The sequence below is a fragment of the Chanodichthys erythropterus genome, chromosome 3, assembly GCF_024489055.1.
Source record: "Chanodichthys erythropterus isolate Z2021 chromosome 3, ASM2448905v1, whole genome shotgun sequence".
In the NCBI taxonomy this organism is placed as follows: domain Eukaryota; kingdom Metazoa; phylum Chordata; class Actinopteri; order Cypriniformes; family Xenocyprididae; genus Chanodichthys; species Chanodichthys erythropterus.
The window spans coordinates 63,453,425-63,473,471 of record NC_090223.1 but is presented as its reverse complement, the minus strand read 5'-3'; the positions used below and the strand labels follow the sequence as shown (position 1 = coordinate 63,473,471).

Genomic DNA, 20,047 nt, shown 5'->3' with positions numbered 1-20,047 from the left:
AACATTTTGGCTTCATAAGTGTTGGAAAAAAAGGTACATGATTTTTATGTTTTTTGCATTCTACCAAAATAGTGACGTTTAACTATTAGGATACATATTGGTCAAGCTCGGCGACTCAAAAAATAATAATTATAGGTAGATTGTCCAGACACTGGCCATGAAAATATTCCACCCTGTTAGGGACATATGCATAGTCATCACAACATGTTAATAATGTAAATGTTAAACAAAAATGAGCTTTTCTTGGATAGTATATGTCACTTATGCCATCTTATTATTTTTTTATTTTCAAAAAAATAACAAAACAATTATTGATGAATATAATATGTCTTCATTATTAAGAATAGGTCCTTTTTTGTGGCCATTTTTGCCAATAGGGTGGTAAATAATACACATTTTTTGTTCAAAAACATATATATGCTGTTAGTCCTCCTCACCTCACAAAATAAGACAAAAGTATGCCAAAAATGTAATGTTGCTGTCAAATTATTATATAAAATGACTAACAGGATGAACAGGATGGAACTAACAGGATGGAACGGAGCATAACTGGGTGGAACACCAGTGTTAACAGGTTCTAATAGTGGATGAGCTTTCCGTCATTGTCCTGCAGTGTGTCCCATCTGTAATTTGTGGAGCTGCACCTATATAATATTGTTTCAAAAAATAAAAAATAAAAATCATTTGTTGTTCATGTATTTTCTCAGGTGAGCATTATACTTATTTTTTTTTTTTTTTTTCAGGTAATTGTGGAATTCCTATTATCCGGTTTTCTGTGGTGTTTTCTTAAGTTTGTATTAAATTAATTTTCAATGTTTCATCAGATTTCCTATTGTTTGTTTTTCAGGTGAGTGTAGTTTTTTGACACATTTTTGTAATACTTAGTTGAAATTAAAGACAAAATTACCACGATAAAATTACACTTACCAACAGCATTGAGATGATTAAATTCTGCACAGAACCGATCACCGCGAGATGCATGCCGGTTAGAATTGTGTCCGAGGGTGGGCTGCCTTGCTCTGATGTCATGCCGACGTGCGTCAAAAACCTCTCGCGAGGGCGAGGCGGACTCATCAGATTCTGCAGTTGCTCTCCACCGACTGCGCTGACCAAAAGCATGATGGGAAACGACTTGCTGAAGACACAGCTTAAAGCTTATTGGTTTAAACAACCGTGATGTATTGATCTCTTTTAAAATGTTTGATTTTAAAACTCTAATACCATGATTTTACGATTTTAAAATTTTATGTTTTATGTGCAAATATTCTCAAACTCTCTGACAGTGCGATCTCTCTATGGGTTATGTGATTGTTGTCATTTATAAAAAATATATATAAAAACATGTCTATAATTAAATTTAAAATGAGTGATACACACATCTTTTGAATGGAAATAAATAACAAGTACTTTGGGTGTCTTGTTCATTGTGTTTATTTTTATATAAAAGCAACATAACTTAAATTTAATCCAGTTTATCAGCAACACAGAGTGTGAATCCCGTGATATCCGCCTTTGATCTCGTAGTTTCTGATGATCCACTAGGAGAACAGAAAACTGTCCGTCTGTCCTGCACTTTTTTCACTCCTCTCCTCACTGCAGCCGCCTACTCTCGGCTGAACTTCAGGCGAGGTTAGGCGCATCTCAAACAAGCCTACCTTCAAAATATAATTTAGTTATAATTATTAAAGAAGGTGAAGACTTCTATGATGTCACTTCCTATTAATGATGTCACATAAGTTCATTAGTAGGCTTGTTTGAGATGTTAATTATAAATGTAAGAACTGTGGACGAACCAGACAAATGAATCCTTTAGATGATTCTTTCAAAACATAATTCTAATTCAGAATTGAGGTTCCGGCTCCGGACCGTCTGCAGATAAAGCCAGGCTGATTACTTTTACGACACATGCTTCCTGATAGCAGAAGCGACATACCAAAGGGTCACCCAAGAAGACAGAGAGACAATCCAGACCCTTTTGTTTCCTTACTTCACAGGAGAGCCAAAGAGACTATTGAACAAATAAATCTGCTTCAAAATTGTTCCAACAATTTTAACGGACTTATCAAACATCTTTTAACTACATACATTTTGCATTATGTGTCCACAAGTACTACCTGTAAACAGTTAGGCTTTAGAAACACTCACAATTCATGTAAATGTGTTAACTCTTGACTGAATGACTGAAAGTATGCCTTATTTGGACTTAATTTGATTCTTTCTCCCTTTCCTATATCCTGACTTGAATGAAATCTGTTTAAAATGTATTGTATTCCATTTAATAGCAATTATGTTAAAATGGCACTCTGCTAAAGCAGAGACAGACCGGGATGTGACACTTATGTTTTATTGGGGGCAGAGGAAGGCCCTCTTGAAACAGGACAATGTCTGATTGGCCAAGACTCCTCAGAGGTGTGACAAACAACTAAGTTTAAATGATCATATTGCAAGATAGTGAGGGGAGAGAAGTTGGTTAGTAAACGAACTGGAGTTGGTTAGTTCTGGTAAGAGAAACCATGACCAGAGTACCAAGAACAATGGAGTAACAAGAAGAACAGACCAGCCGCTCATTCAAGCCATCCAACCTTCACTCACTTTTCTTTTCTTTACTTAATTTTCCTTTACCGCTGAAAGTCTCGTGTCCTACGTTTCGCCGCAAAGTTCAACCAACGACTTTTGCCGCTTCAACTCCAGCGACAAAGAGACTTCCTTCATTGTTCCACACGGACCTGATCTGGACCAATCATCGACTTGGGAAACCCCTCTCTGCACGACGAGGGAAATTCACCTTTAAGTCAACGCAAGCAAGTACCTCCAGACCAAAACTGAACTGGTGCATAAATGAATGATTCATGGTTCGTTCTGGTCCTTGAAATGCATTGATAGGAATTCGGTTAATCAGATCTCTCTCTCTCTCTCTCTCTCTCTCTCTCTCTCTCTCTCTCTTTCAAAACTCTTTCTCTCCCATTTCCTTCTTACTGCAACGCGTATGAATGTGTGTGTGTGTATGTGCGTGCCTTTGTGTTAGATTAGTTTGTGTTAGAATAAATAAAATCTCTTGTAGATTTTAAAAGGAAAGTGTCTTGTATTATGTGCTTTATGATTTAATGTCTTAAACTGTGATCAAGTTACCTGCTCTAATCAGTGTTTTCACGATTGTTGGATATTTATATCCGTTACAAGAGCTTATTACGGCTCGAGCAAATGGACGCTGGACGAATCAGTTGCTCGGTCGTAATCTAAAAAAACTCTTTATAATTCCCTAAATATTTCATTTGAGCTAATTTTACTTCCTAGGGTGTTTTCCCTACATAAATGACAACAATCACAAAACCCACAGAGAGATCACCGTGAGAGAGGAATATTTTTACAGATAAAAACATGATATTAGAGGGGGTTTTTTAAAAGGAAGGACTTGATTGGACTGCACTAAACCAAGAAATCAGTATATCAATTGTCGGTATAAAACTAAACTGTTTGCCCCCCTGGTGGCGGTTCTGAACTGGAATGTGCAAATGCCAAAAAAACCTAATTACATTATTGTTTGAGTAGCAGATTCGTTGAATAGGTTTAAGACTTGTGGGTGAAATTTGGTGGGACCCCCACTGAACACTTTTGGGATGGAGCCTGTGTAACTGGATTGCTATATGGACCTTACCTAATGCACAAGCAACAGAAAATTCCCTCAGTCTAAATAACCAAATCATTTTCATTACATTATAGTAATTTAATTACTGTAAATCCATGTTTGTATGCAACATATCAGAAAGCATAATTCTCCTCTAAACCTGGTATCATTTTAGCAGCAAGTCTATAGCCAAAAATATATTAGACATTTTATGAATGTGTGTCAGACAACAGTGTTAGGAATCAGAGAGCTGGAACTGTTGTATCTGTCATTAAAACCTCAGTTACCTGGTCTACAGTGAAATATTGCTCCGATTTGTCATAAGTGAGTAAATGTTGTGTGACACTATCTGTATAGATCATTAAGAAAGTAAGCTTTATCTAACTTTTGTGCATTTATCAAATGTCATGATTTTTAACGTTGTATTTCATCTTTTCACAGGAGATTACGAAGGGTTCAATCTTTGAGAATTCACACATGGACCTTTTTGCCTGGCTCAAGATAATGCACAAGTCAGTTTATTAATTTACTTATTTGAATATATGTAGTTGAATGTATTATTTGATTGATTGAATGATTGATTGATTTACTTTATTAATCCCCAAAGGGGAAATTCAATTGTCACAGCAGCACAACATACTACAATAAATACATTATTAACAAACCCATATCAGACATATCAAACTCAAGTCATGATCACAATTGATTAAATAATCTCACAGCAGTTGGGAGAAAAGACCTTCTGTAACGCTCCCTAGAGCAACGTGGATAAATAAATCTGTCACTAAATGAACTGCACATAGCCTGCACTGTCATGGAGGGGGTGAGATATACACTTCATGATGGAAGACAATTTACTAACCATCCTTGCTTGCTCAATTTCATCAACCGAGGACAAAGAGCACCCTATAACTGAGCCTGACTTCCTAATCAGTTTGTCAAGTCTGTTTTTGTCTCTCCCAGAAATCCCCCCACCCCAACAAACCACAGCATAAAAAATAATAGAAGCTACTACAGTATCATAAAAAGTCCTTAACAGGATTTGACAAACCCCAAAAGATCTCAACTGTCTCAACAAGTGAACACGACTCTGGCCCTTTTTGTACAAGTAATTAATGTGGTCACACCAATCCAATTTATTATTTAAGTAAACTCCCAGATATTTGTAGGATTTCACAATTTCAATATCCACGCCCCCAATATTTTTATAGGAAGTACAGACTGCGTGTTCTTTCAGAAATCTATTATAATTTATTTGGTTTTACTTGCATTAAGCTCAAGACAATTTAGCTTACACCAATCAACAAAGTTCATAATCAATTCTCTATATTCATCTTCATTATTATCAGTTATACACCCAACAACTGCAGTGTCATCTGAAAATTTCTGAAGATGACAACTAGCCGAATTAAACCGAAAATCAGATGTATATAAAGTAAATAAAAATGGAGCTAAGACCGTTTCTTGTGGAACCCCTGTGCTACATCTCACAACATCAGACACACAGTCCTGCAACCTCACATACTGGGGTCTATTTGTGAGGTAGTCGGTAGTCCAGTTAACTAAACTAGGAAACACTCCAGCTCTCTCTATCTTGTTCTTGAGTACTGAAGGCTTAATAGTATTAAAAGCACTTGAAAAATTGAAAAAAATAATCCTGACTGTATTTCCGGCTTTCTCCAAATGAGAGAGTGCTCGATGCACGAGAAAAGTCACTGCGTCATCAACTCCAATACCCTGTTTATAGGCAAACTGTAATGGATCCACAGTAGAACACACCAGGGGTTGGAGATGGTCGAGGACCAACCTCTCCAATGTTTTCATTAGGTGAGATGTTAATGCAACAGGCCTATAATGATTTAGTTCTTTAGGGGTAGTAATCTTGGGTACAGGTACCACACAAGATGTTTTCCATAATTCTGGCACTCTTTCCAAACGCAAACTCAAATTAAAAATAAACTGAATAACTTTACATAGCTGATATATCTCACTTTTGAGCCACTCTTGATCCCTGAAGTTTCCTGATAAATAAAGCTCATGGTAACCTCATGGTAACTTATCAACATTATCATGAGAAACATACTGTTCTTTTAATATTTTAAAAGGTATATTCATAAAATTAAATTAAAAAGTTTAGAAACTATTTAATTTTTGACTTTATTACAGAAGCAGAAACAGAGCTTTTTTGTTAAAATACATATAATTGTACTACCTTTTTACCCGAAGATTCAGACTCTTTTTCATCCTTTAAACCTGCTGTTAAATACTCCTAGGAGCCCTGAAAATAGACATGATCAGCAAAACAATGTAAACCCTTTATAATACTAAAATGCCATTTGAATGTTGTTGTTTTTTAATATAAGATAAAATACCTTCCAAACATGAGCAGTGGTGCAGGTATAATGTCACTTTGTAGGTAAGTTAGCGGCATTGAAGGTAAGTTAGGGTTCCCTCAATCGAAACCCTATGTAGGGTTATGACACTTACATGTTTTATCTATCAAGATAATCTTTACAAGTTAACACAACATACATTGTGAAACCTAAATAAAGTCATCAGATATAAAAAGCTAACAGTAGGCTATAAACGGACTACAGCACACCATGGTCGCGGATCAACGTCACCACCACCAAGCTTCCTTAAACTTTATTAAAAAACAATTTTATTTAAAAACATACTTGTTGATTATGATCTGTGCTGTGTATGAATACTTATCCACTTTTTCATGAGAAATGCTGTCCAAATGTCTTGTTTGTCATGATGACGTCAAAAGTCCCTGCCACTTTTTAAGACACAATAAAGTTTAAAAAAAAATCACAAGCAGGTTATAACTGGTGTGTTTTATGTCATAGATCAAAACGTGAAAATATTTAGAGGCTTTTTGAACAACAGACCTTATTTCAGGAGATTTAGCAAAAACCCATTAAAAAAACCCATTGACTTTAGGGCAATGGAACCGGAAGTCCTAAAATGCTAACTTGCTTCCGGGTTTTGGCCTACAAAGTGATGTCATACCTGCATCACTCTATAGTCCTTTATATTGGTGCCAGGTCTAGCAAATTTTTGAATGCTGTGTAATATTTGGTCCAGGCTTTTGGAAATTCTCCTCGACTTTAAATTATATTTAAAAAAATGTAGGAAACCGTCTCAGGTTACGTATGTAACCATTGTTCCCTGAGAACAGAACGCTATGGGGAATGTCACACGTGAACCGATGTCTGAAAGCCAAGTATCAAACCACTCCAATTCTATTGGCCGGCGACAGCCTATGACATCATCATAGCGTGACCCAGAAGTATATAAGGAGCGCCTAGAGAATCAGTTAGTATCTTATCGTCTGGGCAACGCAGAGTCTTGAGAGTCCCTGCTCTCAGGGAACCATGGTTACATACATAACCTGAGATGTTCCCTTTTGAAAGGGAACTCAACTCTGCATTTCAGAATGCTATGGGGAATGATATACCCACACCGCCATGCTTAAGGAAAGTACATGCCATAAGATGGCTAGACATCAAGCAGTTTCGAAAGAAACATCAGATAGCAACTCACCCTCGGGTCACACAAAGGCTGTCAGTGACAACATTCCCTACAGCCAACAGCCCAAGCTAAACCTCAAAGAGGCCTTCTGTAGAAAGCCTACCAAGGCTGCTCCAAGGCTTCTGGGACCAAATCTTCAGAGGAAAGAAGTTCCCTTTAAGGGAATGTGGCCCTGGAACCGAAAGGAAACACTAGAAGGGGGAACGTAGTCACTCCAATGCCACCAGGGAGGCCAACCTGGTCTGACGGGGGACAAACTTGGCATTGGCCAACCCTGTCTGAATACAGAATCTCAACAACGCATTCTTCAGAGAAGACAGCAAGTAAGAGCGACTGCAAAAAGGCAGTAAGCAACTCAAACCCACGTGTAGAGATGGGCATCCTGGAGAGCAGAACTCAGCTGAATGCTATGAACCCTCTTATTGAGGGGAGTGTAATCTGCTCAATCCTAGGATCTACTCAGCGCTTGATTATTTGCACTGAGGAGGCTGTGCACTGAGAAACCTGCTACAGGGGAGCACAAACCAGCCTGGTGCTGATCCTCAATGGAGGGCCTCATGGAAGCCTTCAACCTAAAATCAGCTTAGGGAGCTAAGCACTATACAAGACAACCCTAGCAGGGGAGTACAAAGCTCAACCGAACAGATAGACCATACTGTAGGCACATAATCATGGAGGCCAGAGAGGGGCCTACAACATGAAAATAGTTCTATGTGGAATAGAAACTCATACGTGTTATTCTGCTTAAGTCACAACCCCAGAAGTGGGAGTGGGAAAAATCCAAGGGCGGCCTGTCAAGGCCACTCACCTTGAACACCAATCTTGCTGGGAGCAAGAAACAACCACACAACAGCAACAGCAGATAAGACTGTAAAGTGTCCACATAACAGTCCACCTAATACAATCCAATGAGCAGTGTACTCAGTAAAAGCACCTTTTACTCTTTAAAGCAAGAGGAGTACAACATACGCCATCATAATCTAAAGGAGGCCCAAAAAATGGCCTACAACTTCAGACAGATACATTGTGTCAGCTCGTGGCAGTGTTTCAAGCTCCAGGGAGGACAAACAAATGAACTACAGAGAGGTTCAATAAGTCACCTGGGGCCCTGGCCAACCAGCAGTGTACTCAGTAAAACACCTCTAAAACTCTCTCAGCGAGAGGAGTACACTATTACATACACCAACATGCTCTCAAAGGAGGCCCCGAGGGCCTATTACTTGTAAACATGTGGCATTAGTCTAGTGGCCACTAAAGTTCTAGGAGCAAAATAGAACCAACCTACTTATGAGGTAGCTACTTAGCTCAACTAGAGCTAAAGTATAAACATAAACCAGGCTCAAGGAAGGAAATTTAGAAAACCAAACCACAGTAAAGTTTACTATAAAACTCACCCTGAGAGGCCAGCCACTCAGCAATGTACTCAGTAAAACACGTTACTCTCAAAGTGAGAGGAGTACACAAACGAATGCCAACATGTTACACAGGAGGCCCAGAAGGCCTACAACTCACAAACACGTTGCATCGGCTAGTGGCAATCATGACCACACCACCCAACAGGCCATGCACTCAGTAAAAACACCTTTTACTCTTAAAACAAGAGGAGCACACATTCCGCCACAATACTCTGAGAGGAGGCCAGAACTAGGAACTATACAACATACCAAGGGATAGTAATACAAAGGGTGATTTATAATAATAAACACCTAAACCCAGTCCTAGCCTGGGCCGGTAAGCTGTAGGCCTACAGGGCCACACGAAGCATAGCAATGCCTGGGCTTCACCTCTGAATTCCACTGAATATGAGTTAATAAAGTGAAGATCAACAAGCAAACAATGTCAGGCAGCCGATTAAGGCCGACACTAGACATAAATATTAACTGAACTGACGAGTACTAACTCAAACTTTAGTTTGCCCAAAAACCCCTTACCTTTTCCGACTACATACTCAGGAAAAACTATACAGGAACACAAGGTCAACATATTTAGAAACATAAATATAGACCCAGCTTACCTTCCTGCGGCTTGAAGACCGAAGACTCCTCTTTTCCTTTTCTTTCACAAGGAAGGATGGAATCTAGGGTTCTTTGAAGCCTAAAAAAGATTCTTTTATTATCAAGCTAGAAGGCGGGCCCTTAGAAAAATATTCATCAAAGGCCCAGCCATTAGCCTGACTGTTTAAGAAGTGCCAGAGTATGTTAAACGAATCAAAAACCCAAGAGGCGGAGGAAGAAGGGGCAAGGGCAGGTGTAAAGTCACCCTCACAATGAAAGGTAATCGATTACAGATGGTGCTGGCATCTGCGATTGACCACCTCCCTTAAAACCTGCTTCTTCCTCTTCGAGTCCTGCCGTCTCTGCGACTTGCTCCGAGAAGGAGGAGGCACCCGAGCGGCCATACTGGACCTCTGGCCATTTTTAAACATAAAATAGACCCAGCTTACTTTTCAGCGGCTCGAAGACCGAAGATTTCTCATTTTCCACATTAAAGGATGGAATTTAGGGTTCTTTTAAGCCTAAAAGAGCCTCTCATTATCAAACCGGAAAAGCGGGCCTTTAGAAAAATAATCACTATGGGCCCAGCCATCAGTCTGACTGTAAGAAGCACATTCTTTGGTTTTGTTTCTCTTTCTAAATTAATTTAACCCTGTTACTGTCTCCTGACCCTAGACTGGGAGAGCTTGTCCGTCCATTTAATTTGCTGGTGGTAAGTACTTTTCTCTAAAGATTGTTTGACTGTTTTCGACTGTAGGTGTGGAGGAAAGTATTGTAAGTATTTGTAGCAGTGGTATTTATTTTGGAGTTTGATTTAACGCATTTACTCCGAACTTGCCTACCCCAGTACTAGACCTACGTCAGTCTCATCACCCTTAATTTCTGTACAGACACTGAGGATTTTTCGCATGCACCCTCTAGTGATAGTTTTGATGCCAGTAAGTATATAAGACTTGTGCCTCCATTCAGAGAAACAGAAGTCGACTCTTACTTTGTTGCATTCAAATGTGTTGCTAATAAATTAAATTGGCCGAAAGATTTGTGGGCTCTGTTACTCCAGTGTAGCCTTACAGGAAAAGCCCAGGAAGTTTGCTCATCTCTACCTATAGAAAGCTCTCTTGACTATGACATGGTCAAGTCTGCAGTGTTACTAGCGTACAAACTTGTCCCTGAGGCCTATCGTTACCAGGAAGTGGTTTCTTTTTTTTGTTTCTAACGTTGTTTTGGTAACTAAAAGGTATTGTATTTTCTTACATTAAATAAATTTTATGTTAAAGGAAGCTGTAGGGAGGGGGTGCCACTTTTTCTTTTGTAATGTTTATGCCTGTTTTTGGTTAGCCAAGGAGTGGAGGGAAGCCTATGTTGTTTATTTCTTTTACCTGCATAGGTCATTTAGTTTTCATTCTAACAGTTAGTAATTCTTTTGTTTGTTGTTTTGGCTAGCCCCTCTCCTGAAGACAGTTTGCTTCCATTTTCCCTGCATAATTAAAATAAATATTATATAAATAAGTGGCTCATTCACATTTCTGGGGCAGAGGACTGAAGGCAACCCTCCATGTTTTTTGGTTTTGTTTCTCTTTCTAATTTAATTTAACCTTGTTTACTGTCTCCCAACCATAGACTATGAGAGCTTGTAACACTACAAATATAAAGCACAACACTGACTCTTTTTGTTAAATGTCAGTTTTAATGGTCAATAATAGCCATTATGAAAGTACAAGCAGCTACAATAAAATGATTCATCAAACATACAAAGTCAGTGCTCAAATAGGCCACAACAGTAAACTCTAATATATAAAACTATATAAAGTTATGAGATTTCACTTTTAGTTCAAATTATAGATTCATGAGACCAGAGATCACCTGTTAGAATTACAAAAGATTAATTATATCTCATGTTTAACCACTACAGAAACATCAGAACCAGTGGCAAATGTCAGAAGGATTAGCCGATGTTAGGCTGTTCTCGGCGGGGTAGATGAGCACTGAGCGCCCAAACACCAAATAGGCACTACTTTTAAAAATAAACCTCAAATTTGAGCTTTAAACCAGTATATTCTTGCCTGAAAAACTCTTTAAACTACATGACATAACTGTAGTATGTTTGAATTACACAGCTTTTCTGCTTCATGTGTATCTTCAGCTGATTTTTAAAAGAGAAACTCTTTCCAGACTGATCACACGTGTGTGTGCCGCTTCTCTCTGCTGTGGATCTTCTCATGCCGTTTCAGATTTGATGACAGACTGAATCTCTTGTCACAGTGTGAACATTTGTAAGGTTTTTCTCCAGTGTGGATCCTCTCATGTGTTTTCAGATTTGATGAATCACTGAATCTCTTGTCACAGTGTGAACACTTGTATGGTTTTTCTCCATTGTGAATTCTCTGATGCAGTTTTAATTGGTTTACTGTAGTAAAAGTCTTCTCACACTCAAAGCACATGTACTCTCTCACACCAGTGTGTGTTTTCTCATGTTGATATAAATAATACAGCAGTGAAAAACTCTTTCCACACACAGAACATGAATGTGGCTTCTCCTTTGTATGAACTCTCAGGTGTCTCTTGAAGGCTGATTCCCCACAAAATGTTTTGTCACATTGATCACATGTGAACGGCCTCTCTCCAGTGTGGATCCTCATGTGTTCTTCAAGGTTTGATGATCGCGTGCAGCTCTTCCCACACTGATTACATGTGTGTGGCTTCTCTCCAGTGTGAACTTTCATGTGACTCTTAAGAAGTCCTTTTTGTGTGAAACTCTTTCCACACTGATCACATGTGAACGGCTTCTCTCCTGTATGAACTCTCATGTGAACCTCAAGATATTGTTTCCTTGAGAAACTCTTTCCACACTGAGTGCAGGTTGTAGATTTCTTAGATTTATTTTTCTTAGATAGATTTCTTTAGTCTTTAAGCGACTCAAAGGTTTTTCTCCAGGTTTGACATGATCTTCCTCCTCCACTTCACTCAGTTCTCCACTCTCCTCCTTCACTTCCATCAGTTCTGAAATTACAAAGAAAGTCATTTAATTTTCAGTACATCAAAATAATTTAAAGAGAGAAATATGAAGTGAAAGGTTATAAAATTGAGACTTGCTGTGACAACTGCTATAAAATATTCAGATCATTCTGATGCACAGAATGAATCAAGTATAACATTTTATTTGACATGTAAAAATGTGTCATGCCAATTACACAATTAGACATTTAGAAGACTATTTAAAAATAAGAAATACATAACATCAATTGCTCAAAGGTATAAATCTAAACATAAGAAATGTATACCTGACTTAGGATATATATTTTTTTATGTTATATTACTTTACTTAAGTAAAAAAAAAAATCCAGCAAGTTCAGGCAGCCAAAATCTAAAATTGTGGTAATTTTGGTGACATATGATGGTATAAAAAAAAGGCTGTAGTACTCAACGGCTGCATATAGGCTGAAATTTAAAAAGCATTGTTGTAATGAACTTAACCTCTTTTTTGCATTTTAAATTGCTTTTTTGTTTGTTTTATTGTAGGGTGTTTGATCTCAGTTTTTGTTGTAGTTGGAAAATTAAGTCTTAGACAATTTTTATATTGAAAACATTAGAGCATGTTTCTGTAGTGAGAAATATTAAATATATTTGATCAATGACAAAATCCATTTTCATTTAAAGTCAATTCACATTTATTTGTATAGCACTTTTCACAATATGTAACGTTTCTAAGCAGTTTTACAGGAAATGCATGTCAACATTAGCGATCTGTTATAAGAGAGGACTGTGCCCAAATTATCCAATGTGTTATTAACAGCCATATTTTGACATCAACTTTTAAGTTGATATTTAATTTATTTTCCTAAAAACTGTAAATATTAAGGGCCAGTCACAGTAGTTACACTCACAACCCTGTCAGCCATTCTGGAAAGTTCATTTACTTCATACATTTTGGTGTTCACAATTTATTCCTAAAAAAAACCAACAACAATGTTGAAAACTGTATTGAAAATGCCTAAATACTGGAAACACTCTTGTAAATTGTGAACCAGATATGAAATACATGTAAAATAAATATTTAGTTGATGTTGACAATTAATATGACGGTTTCTCAAACCAAGTATTAAAAATTAACATTATGTATCATAGGTTTACTGTTTCTCTAAATGTGCAGAAGTGTTTGAATCTTTCTGACATGAATGTTGTTCAGCATCATGAATGAATGAAGAATAAACACCAACCTCTTTGTTCTTCAGTATCTTCAGTGTGTTTCATTCTGCAGGGTTCTGGATCACTCATGTTCTTTGAAGTTTTCAGCTCTTCATGATGCTTCAGTGCTCGTCTGATGGGAATATTCCTGCATTTATTGATGAACTGCTGTGGGAGGAGCTTGACTGATGATGCGACTGCTGTGGGAAGAGCTTCATTAAGTTAATTGCAGTGGGCGGGGCTTTGTTGACTGAACTGCAGATTGATTGGAGGAGATGATCTGCCCAAATCAAAAATAAATCAGTTACTGTGTTTGTTTTTATAGGGTTAAAGACCAGAGATCAAACTGTAGTGTCTGCATCAAATGAAATGGACAAAAGTGATTTTACATTGAAAACCCACTAAATGAAGTGTGTTTAATGTTTCAAATTACTTTCGTGAAAATAAAATGTTTTAATGTGCCATCATCATTTAGTGTAACAGATATATTTAATGCAAAAAGGAATCAGTTATTTTGACCTGTACTTTATAAAAATATATATAAAAAATAAGAGATATCATACTAAATTTCATTATATTTTAAATGATTAAATAATTCTTGCTGACAAATAGGTGAAATCTAGTGGTTTGAAGGAAAGGGGCAAAGTATAAAGATTTAAAATGACAATTAAAGAGTATTTTAGGCTTCACTGTGAACCTTCAATACAGTGTTTGAATGTCATCAACTGATTCTCCTTCTAAATATGCCTGAAATATGCTTTATTTTCTTTTTTGATATATTAACCCCTTTTTGTATTTCACCCATAAACTAACTGCATTCAGAATTTATATATCGGTCTATCGTAAAGCATCTGATGCTAATTCAGAACTTTGTTCTGTTTCTCCATTAAAATTTTGACAGATATTAGAAAAGTAGTAAAGAACTGTAAAAAACAGTTAAAAGCACAAAGACAAAAATAATTGTTCATATTTGAGGTCCACAAATCCCCTCAGTCTGTTGACAGCAATGAAATGAGCTTTAAGTGTCAATTTACAGCAGATCTGAAGACATCAGCATAATAAATGAGGTGAAAACAGGAACTATTGACATGAAATAAAGAGTGTTTTCAGCAGTTTCTCTGTTCATATTGATGATCCTCAGACTATCAACACTCATTCAACAAGACATTTAGATCATTAGCAGATCATCTCACTTTATTCTGAGTGTTTGCTGTTAGAAACTGGTTATTGGAGTCACAATGTATGAGAAAATCCTATAATCTGCTTTAATGAAAGACAATACTGATATTTCACACAATATGACACCAATAATACAAAAACAAACACTAATGGCACTCATCTTCATCAACCACTGCTGTTAAACATTTTACCAAATAAAAACTAAACATTTTGTTTTAGATAAATTAATCTTATTAATTACACAATGTGGTGACTAATTAATCGCAATTTAATCACATGTCAAATTTAGCTCAGGAATTATCCCCAAAAGATCATCTAAGAGACATTACAAAAAGTAGCTTCAAACATTGTATTTGATTCAACATGAGGGTGAGTAAATGATAATTATTAATATGGAAATACGATTTATTTATTGAAGTTATACTCTAAAAAAGAATCTAAAACTTCCAGTAGTTGGCAGTAAATGTCTTAATGAGTGAGTTATTGAGTCTTTCATTCATTTGATTTGTTCAAGCGGCTGAATGGAATTACTTCAGGAATTAAGTAAATGCTCTCTTTATGAGTGCACCACTAAATCATTGATTCACCCGATTGATTCGCTCAAAACGCAGATTCATTCGGAAACAAAACGAAACACTGTTTAATAACAACATCAAACTAAATTAAAAGCAAAACATTTTAGATAAATGACCATAAAAATAATGATGTTATGGACAGTGAATTAAAGATTTACAAAAACTGCAATAGTTAAAGTAGAAATGTAAAATCTCAGAGTTTTTCTCTAAGCGAGATCTTTCCAGCAGGATTTGTGAGTCTGAGACAGGGAGAGTTTTCAGTTTCTGCACATAAAACTGTTACATGTTAAACATGCAAAACAAGTTTCATAGTTATAGTTAATTCATAGGAATTAAGCAGCAGTGGTTGTTGAAGATGAGTGCCATTATTGTTTGTTTTTGTATTATTGGTGTCACATTGTGAGAAATAACAGTATTGTCTTTAATTAAAGCAGTTTATAGGATTTTCTCACACATTGTGACTCAAATAATCAGTTTCTAACAGCAAACACTCAGAATAAAGTGAGATGATGTGAATGTCTTGTTGAATGAGTGTTGATAGTCTGAGGATCATCAATATTAACAGAGAAACTGCTGAAAACACTCTTTATTTCATGTCAATAGTTCCTGTTTTCACCTCATTTATTATGCTGATGTCTTCAGATCTGCTGTAAATTGTTCATATTTGAGGTCCACAAATCCCCTCAGTCTGTTGACAGCAATGAAATGAGCTTTAAGTGTCAATTATTTTTGTCTTTGTGCTTTTAACTGTTTTTCCTACAGTTTTTTACTACTTTTCTAGATATCTGTCATTACTTTAAAGAAGAAACAGAATAAAGTTCTGAATTAGCATAAGATGCTTTACGACAGACCAATATAAATTCTGAATGCATTTAGTTTATGGGTGAAATACAAAAAGGCTTAATATAGCACCAAAGGGAAACCAGCATATTTCAGGCATATTTAGAATGAGAATCAGCTGACAATTAAAATACTCTTTGTCATTTTAAATATGTAGACTTTGCCACTTTCCTTCAACCCACTAGATTTCACCCATTTGTCAGCAAGAAGTTGGACTTTAACCCTATAAAAACAAACACAGTAACTGATTTATTTTTGATTTGGGCAGATCAGCTCCTCCAGCCAATCTGCTGTTCAGTTAACAAAGCCCCGCCCACTGCAATGAATTAATGAAGCTCCTCCCATAGCAGTCACATTATCAGTGACGCTCCTCCCAGTTCATGCTTAAATGCTGGAATATTCCCATCAGAGGAGCACTGAAGCTTCAGGAAGAGCTGAAAACTGGAAATAACATGAGTGATCCAGAACCCTGCAGAATGAAACACACTGAAGATACTGAAGAACAAAGAGGTTGGTGTTTATTCTTCACCTGTTCATGATGAACAACATTCATCAGATCAAACTAAATATTTTACATTTGTTTTATATCTGGTTCACAATTTCCAGGAGTGTTACTAGAATTTACAGTTTTCAACACTGTTATTTTTAAGAATAAACTGTAAACACCAAAATGTATGAAGTAAATGAACTTTCCAGAATGGCTGACAGGGTTGTGAGTGTAACTTGAGCAAAATCTCTTCTTACAGTAACTTTGGTAACAGGGTTGATGAATGCAGTCATTCATTTGTGTAAAAACTGAGACAATGGATTGAGATTATTCTCTTGTCCTCCCATGATGAGTCCAGATGATGTCACTTCCTGGTGTCACAGTTTTAAGAAATCCTCTGGTTTTGAAAGGAGGAAAATCATGTCAGAAGTAACAGGGTTGAGTGAATATGCAATCTTCTACATCTTCTCCACTCCGCAAAATTCACTTGATCTTGTGTTTCTGGTGTCTCACATTCACACGTGCATGAATGGAAGTCAGTGGAAGGAAAAGTCTAGTGTGAACGGCCCTTAATATTTACACAGTTTTAGGCAAATAAATTAAATACTACAGGAATATGCTCTAATGTTTTAAATTTAAAAAATGTGTAAGGCTTGATTTTCCTGCTAAAGCAAAGGCTAAGATAAAACACAGGACACGCCTTGACCAAACTTGATCCACCCACCCCTCATTCTTCCTTTCCCCCTCATTTCGTTTTTATACTTTGTATTCTCCTTATAGCATTGTAATATTTGTCTTCAAGCACATTTTGGCATCTTTGTATAGTTTGTATAGTCTCACCAACATAAATAGTCTATAATTAAAAATCTACAATTTTAATGTATGATAAAATCTAATCATATGTTACCAAAAACTTTAAAATTAAAAAGACCCCAAAAATCAATTCTGGCCTGGGTAATTAAATGAAGACAGCAGATCAGCCATTGCAGTATGTCCCACAGTCAGTTATACATCTAACAAGATTGTTTGCCCATATAAGCTTTATATTATATTAGGTTAGCTAATTTGGTTTGCTGTCCACTGAGGAGGGGCTCGATGAAGCAGCTTCAACTCAAGCTCTGATATACCTGATATACTCTGGTATTTATTGTCTTCTAAATGTCTAATTGTGTAATTGGCATGATACTTTTTTACTTTAAAATAAAATGAATAAAATGAAAAATAAAATCAATTTGTATAAAATGTCAATACTTGATTAATTCTGGACTCTGCATCAAAATGATCTGAATATTTTAGAGCAGTTGTCTATCACAGCAAGACTCAATTTTATGACCTTTCACTTCATATTTCTCTCTTTAACTTATTTTGATGTACTGAAAATTTAAATGAAATGTTTTCCTCTTATTTCAGACCTGATGGAAGAAAGCAATGAGAGTGAAGAACTAAAGACATTTCTAAAGAAAAGAGCCAAGAAATCTTTCACCTGCACTCAGTGTGGAAAGAGTTTCTCAAAGACACAACATCTTGAGGTTCACATGAGAGTTCATACAGGAGAGAAGCCGTTCACATGTGATCAATGTGGGAAGAGCTACAGTCAATCTTCAAGCCTTAAAGCACACATGAGGATCCACACCGGAGAGAGACCATTCACATGTGATCAGTGTGGGAAGAGCTACACGCTATCATCAGACCTTAAAGAACACATGACGATCCACACCGGAGAGAAGCAACACACATGCAGTCAGTGTGGGAAGAGTTTCACACGATCATCAAGTCTTAAAGCACACATGAGGATCCACACCAGAGCGAGACCGTTCACATGTGATCAGTGTGACAAAACATTTCTAAAGTCATCAAACCTGAAGAGACACCTGACAGTTCATACAAAGGAGAAGACACATTCATGTTCTGTGTGTGGAAAGAGTTTTTCACAGCTGTATAATTTACAAGAACATGAGAAAACACACACTGGTGTGAGAGAGTACATGTGCTTTGAGTGTGAGAAGACTTTTACTACAGCAAACCATTTAAAAGTGCACCAGAGAATTCACACTGGAGAAAAACCTTACAATTGTTCACACTGTGACAAGAGATTTAGTCAGTTATCAACTCTGAAAGCACATGAGAGGATCCACACTGGAGAAAAACCTTACAAGTGTTCACAGTGTGACAAGAGATTCAGTCAGTCAGGATCACTGAAAACACATGAGAGGATGCATCGAGAGGTGACTTGTGAGGACTTGAGACAGCCAGGTATCCCAGAATGCATCACGCACTAACCAGTAAGCGTCATTAGTATAGTAGAAAACCTGTGTAATTTAAACATATTACTGTTATTATGTCATGATATGTAAAATTAAGAGTGTTCAGGCATGTAGGAATGTACTGGTTTAAAGCTCAAATTTGTTGTTTACTGATAAAAAGAAGCACCTATTTGGAGTTGTGAGATCCAGGCAATCACCGGGCGCTCAGCGCTCATGTACCCCACAGAGAACAGCCTAACCTCAGCTAATCCTTCTGACGTTTGGCTCTGACGCTGGTTGGTTTGGTTGACGCTGGCTCTCATGACTCTGTAGTGGTTAAAGATAATATAATTCATCTTTTGTAAATCTAAAGGGTGATCTTTGGTCTCATAAATGTATAATTTGTTGAACTAAAAGTTTAATCTCATAACTTCATATAGTTAGGCATTATAGTTTACTGTTGTAGCCTACTAGAGTGCTGGTTTTGTATGTTTGACTGAATTGTTTGCTTTATTTTTTATTGTAGCTTATATACCTATTGCTTGTACTTTTATAATGGGTATTTGGCTATTGTTGGCCATTAAAACTGACATTTAACAAAAAGAGTGAGGGGTGTGTTTTATATTTGCAGACTATATGTGTCACGATCACTGTCAGTTTCTGTCACTTCCTGGACTACATTCCCCATAATCCTCTCTGCCAATCACCTGCACTCACTCCACCAGTCACTACACTAATCACCACACCCAGCTGCCATGCATTACCTGGACTATAAAAGACTCACACACTCATCACCTGATCGCGAAGTCTTGTTTTCACTTGTGTAACATTACTGAGCGTTTCCCTGTATCCTGTCTGCCTATCTGTTCTTGATCCTGTCTGGTTACCCGTTTATGATTCTTTGCTACATACCTCTGGACTGTTTATTGTTTCCTGGACTGTGAATGATATCTGCCTGCCTCGATCTACTGCCTGTACCCTGACAACGATTCTGCCTAGCCCTTGCTGTTCCTGTTTGCCCCTGCTTAGACCCTTGCCTGTACGACCACGCTTACTTTTGTAATAAAGCTTGCAAATGGATCTCTGTCTGAGTCCCTTTTATAGTCCAGGTAATGCATGGCAGCTGGGTGTGGTGATTAGTGTAGTGATTGGTGGAGTGAGTGCAGGTGATTGGCAGAGAGGATTATGGGGAATGTAGTCCAGGAAGTGACAGGAACTGACGGTGATCGTGACACATGAGATGTTGGGTGTAGGTTATTTAAAGAACAAACCTTCCGGGTAGGTTTAGTGCGTGTCTTTGTGCACATATTTTTTTTTTTATTTTAGTTTGTTATTTTTGGTTGGCTTGGGGCTTAGAGCAGTTGTCTCGGGGGCGCATCCGA

General features: G+C 37.1%; 2 protein-coding genes across 2 annotated transcripts in view; one reads left to right on the top strand and one right to left on the bottom strand.

Annotated features, from left to right (window-relative positions):
* LOC137005697 (gastrula zinc finger protein XlCGF57.1-like) overlaps window positions 1–20,047 on the top strand; it is a 661,382-nt gene that overhangs the window by 145,851 nt on the left and 495,484 nt on the right. The window contains exons 9-10 of the mRNA XM_067366463.1: window positions 17,890–18,607; window positions 19,948–19,956. Of these exons, the coding sequence (XP_067222564.1) occupies window positions 17,890–18,607; window positions 19,948–19,956 (727 nt within the window). The remainder of the gene's footprint in view (window positions 1–17,889; window positions 18,608–19,947; window positions 19,957–20,047) is intronic.
* LOC137005779 (gastrula zinc finger protein XlCGF57.1-like) overlaps window positions 1–20,047 on the bottom strand; it is a 576,742-nt gene that overhangs the window by 532,354 nt on the left and 24,341 nt on the right. Inside the window, exon 3 of the mRNA XM_067366471.1 lies at window positions 11,428–12,009. Within this exon, the coding sequence (XP_067222572.1) occupies window positions 11,428–12,009 (582 nt within the window). The remainder of the gene's footprint in view (window positions 1–11,427; window positions 12,010–20,047) is intronic.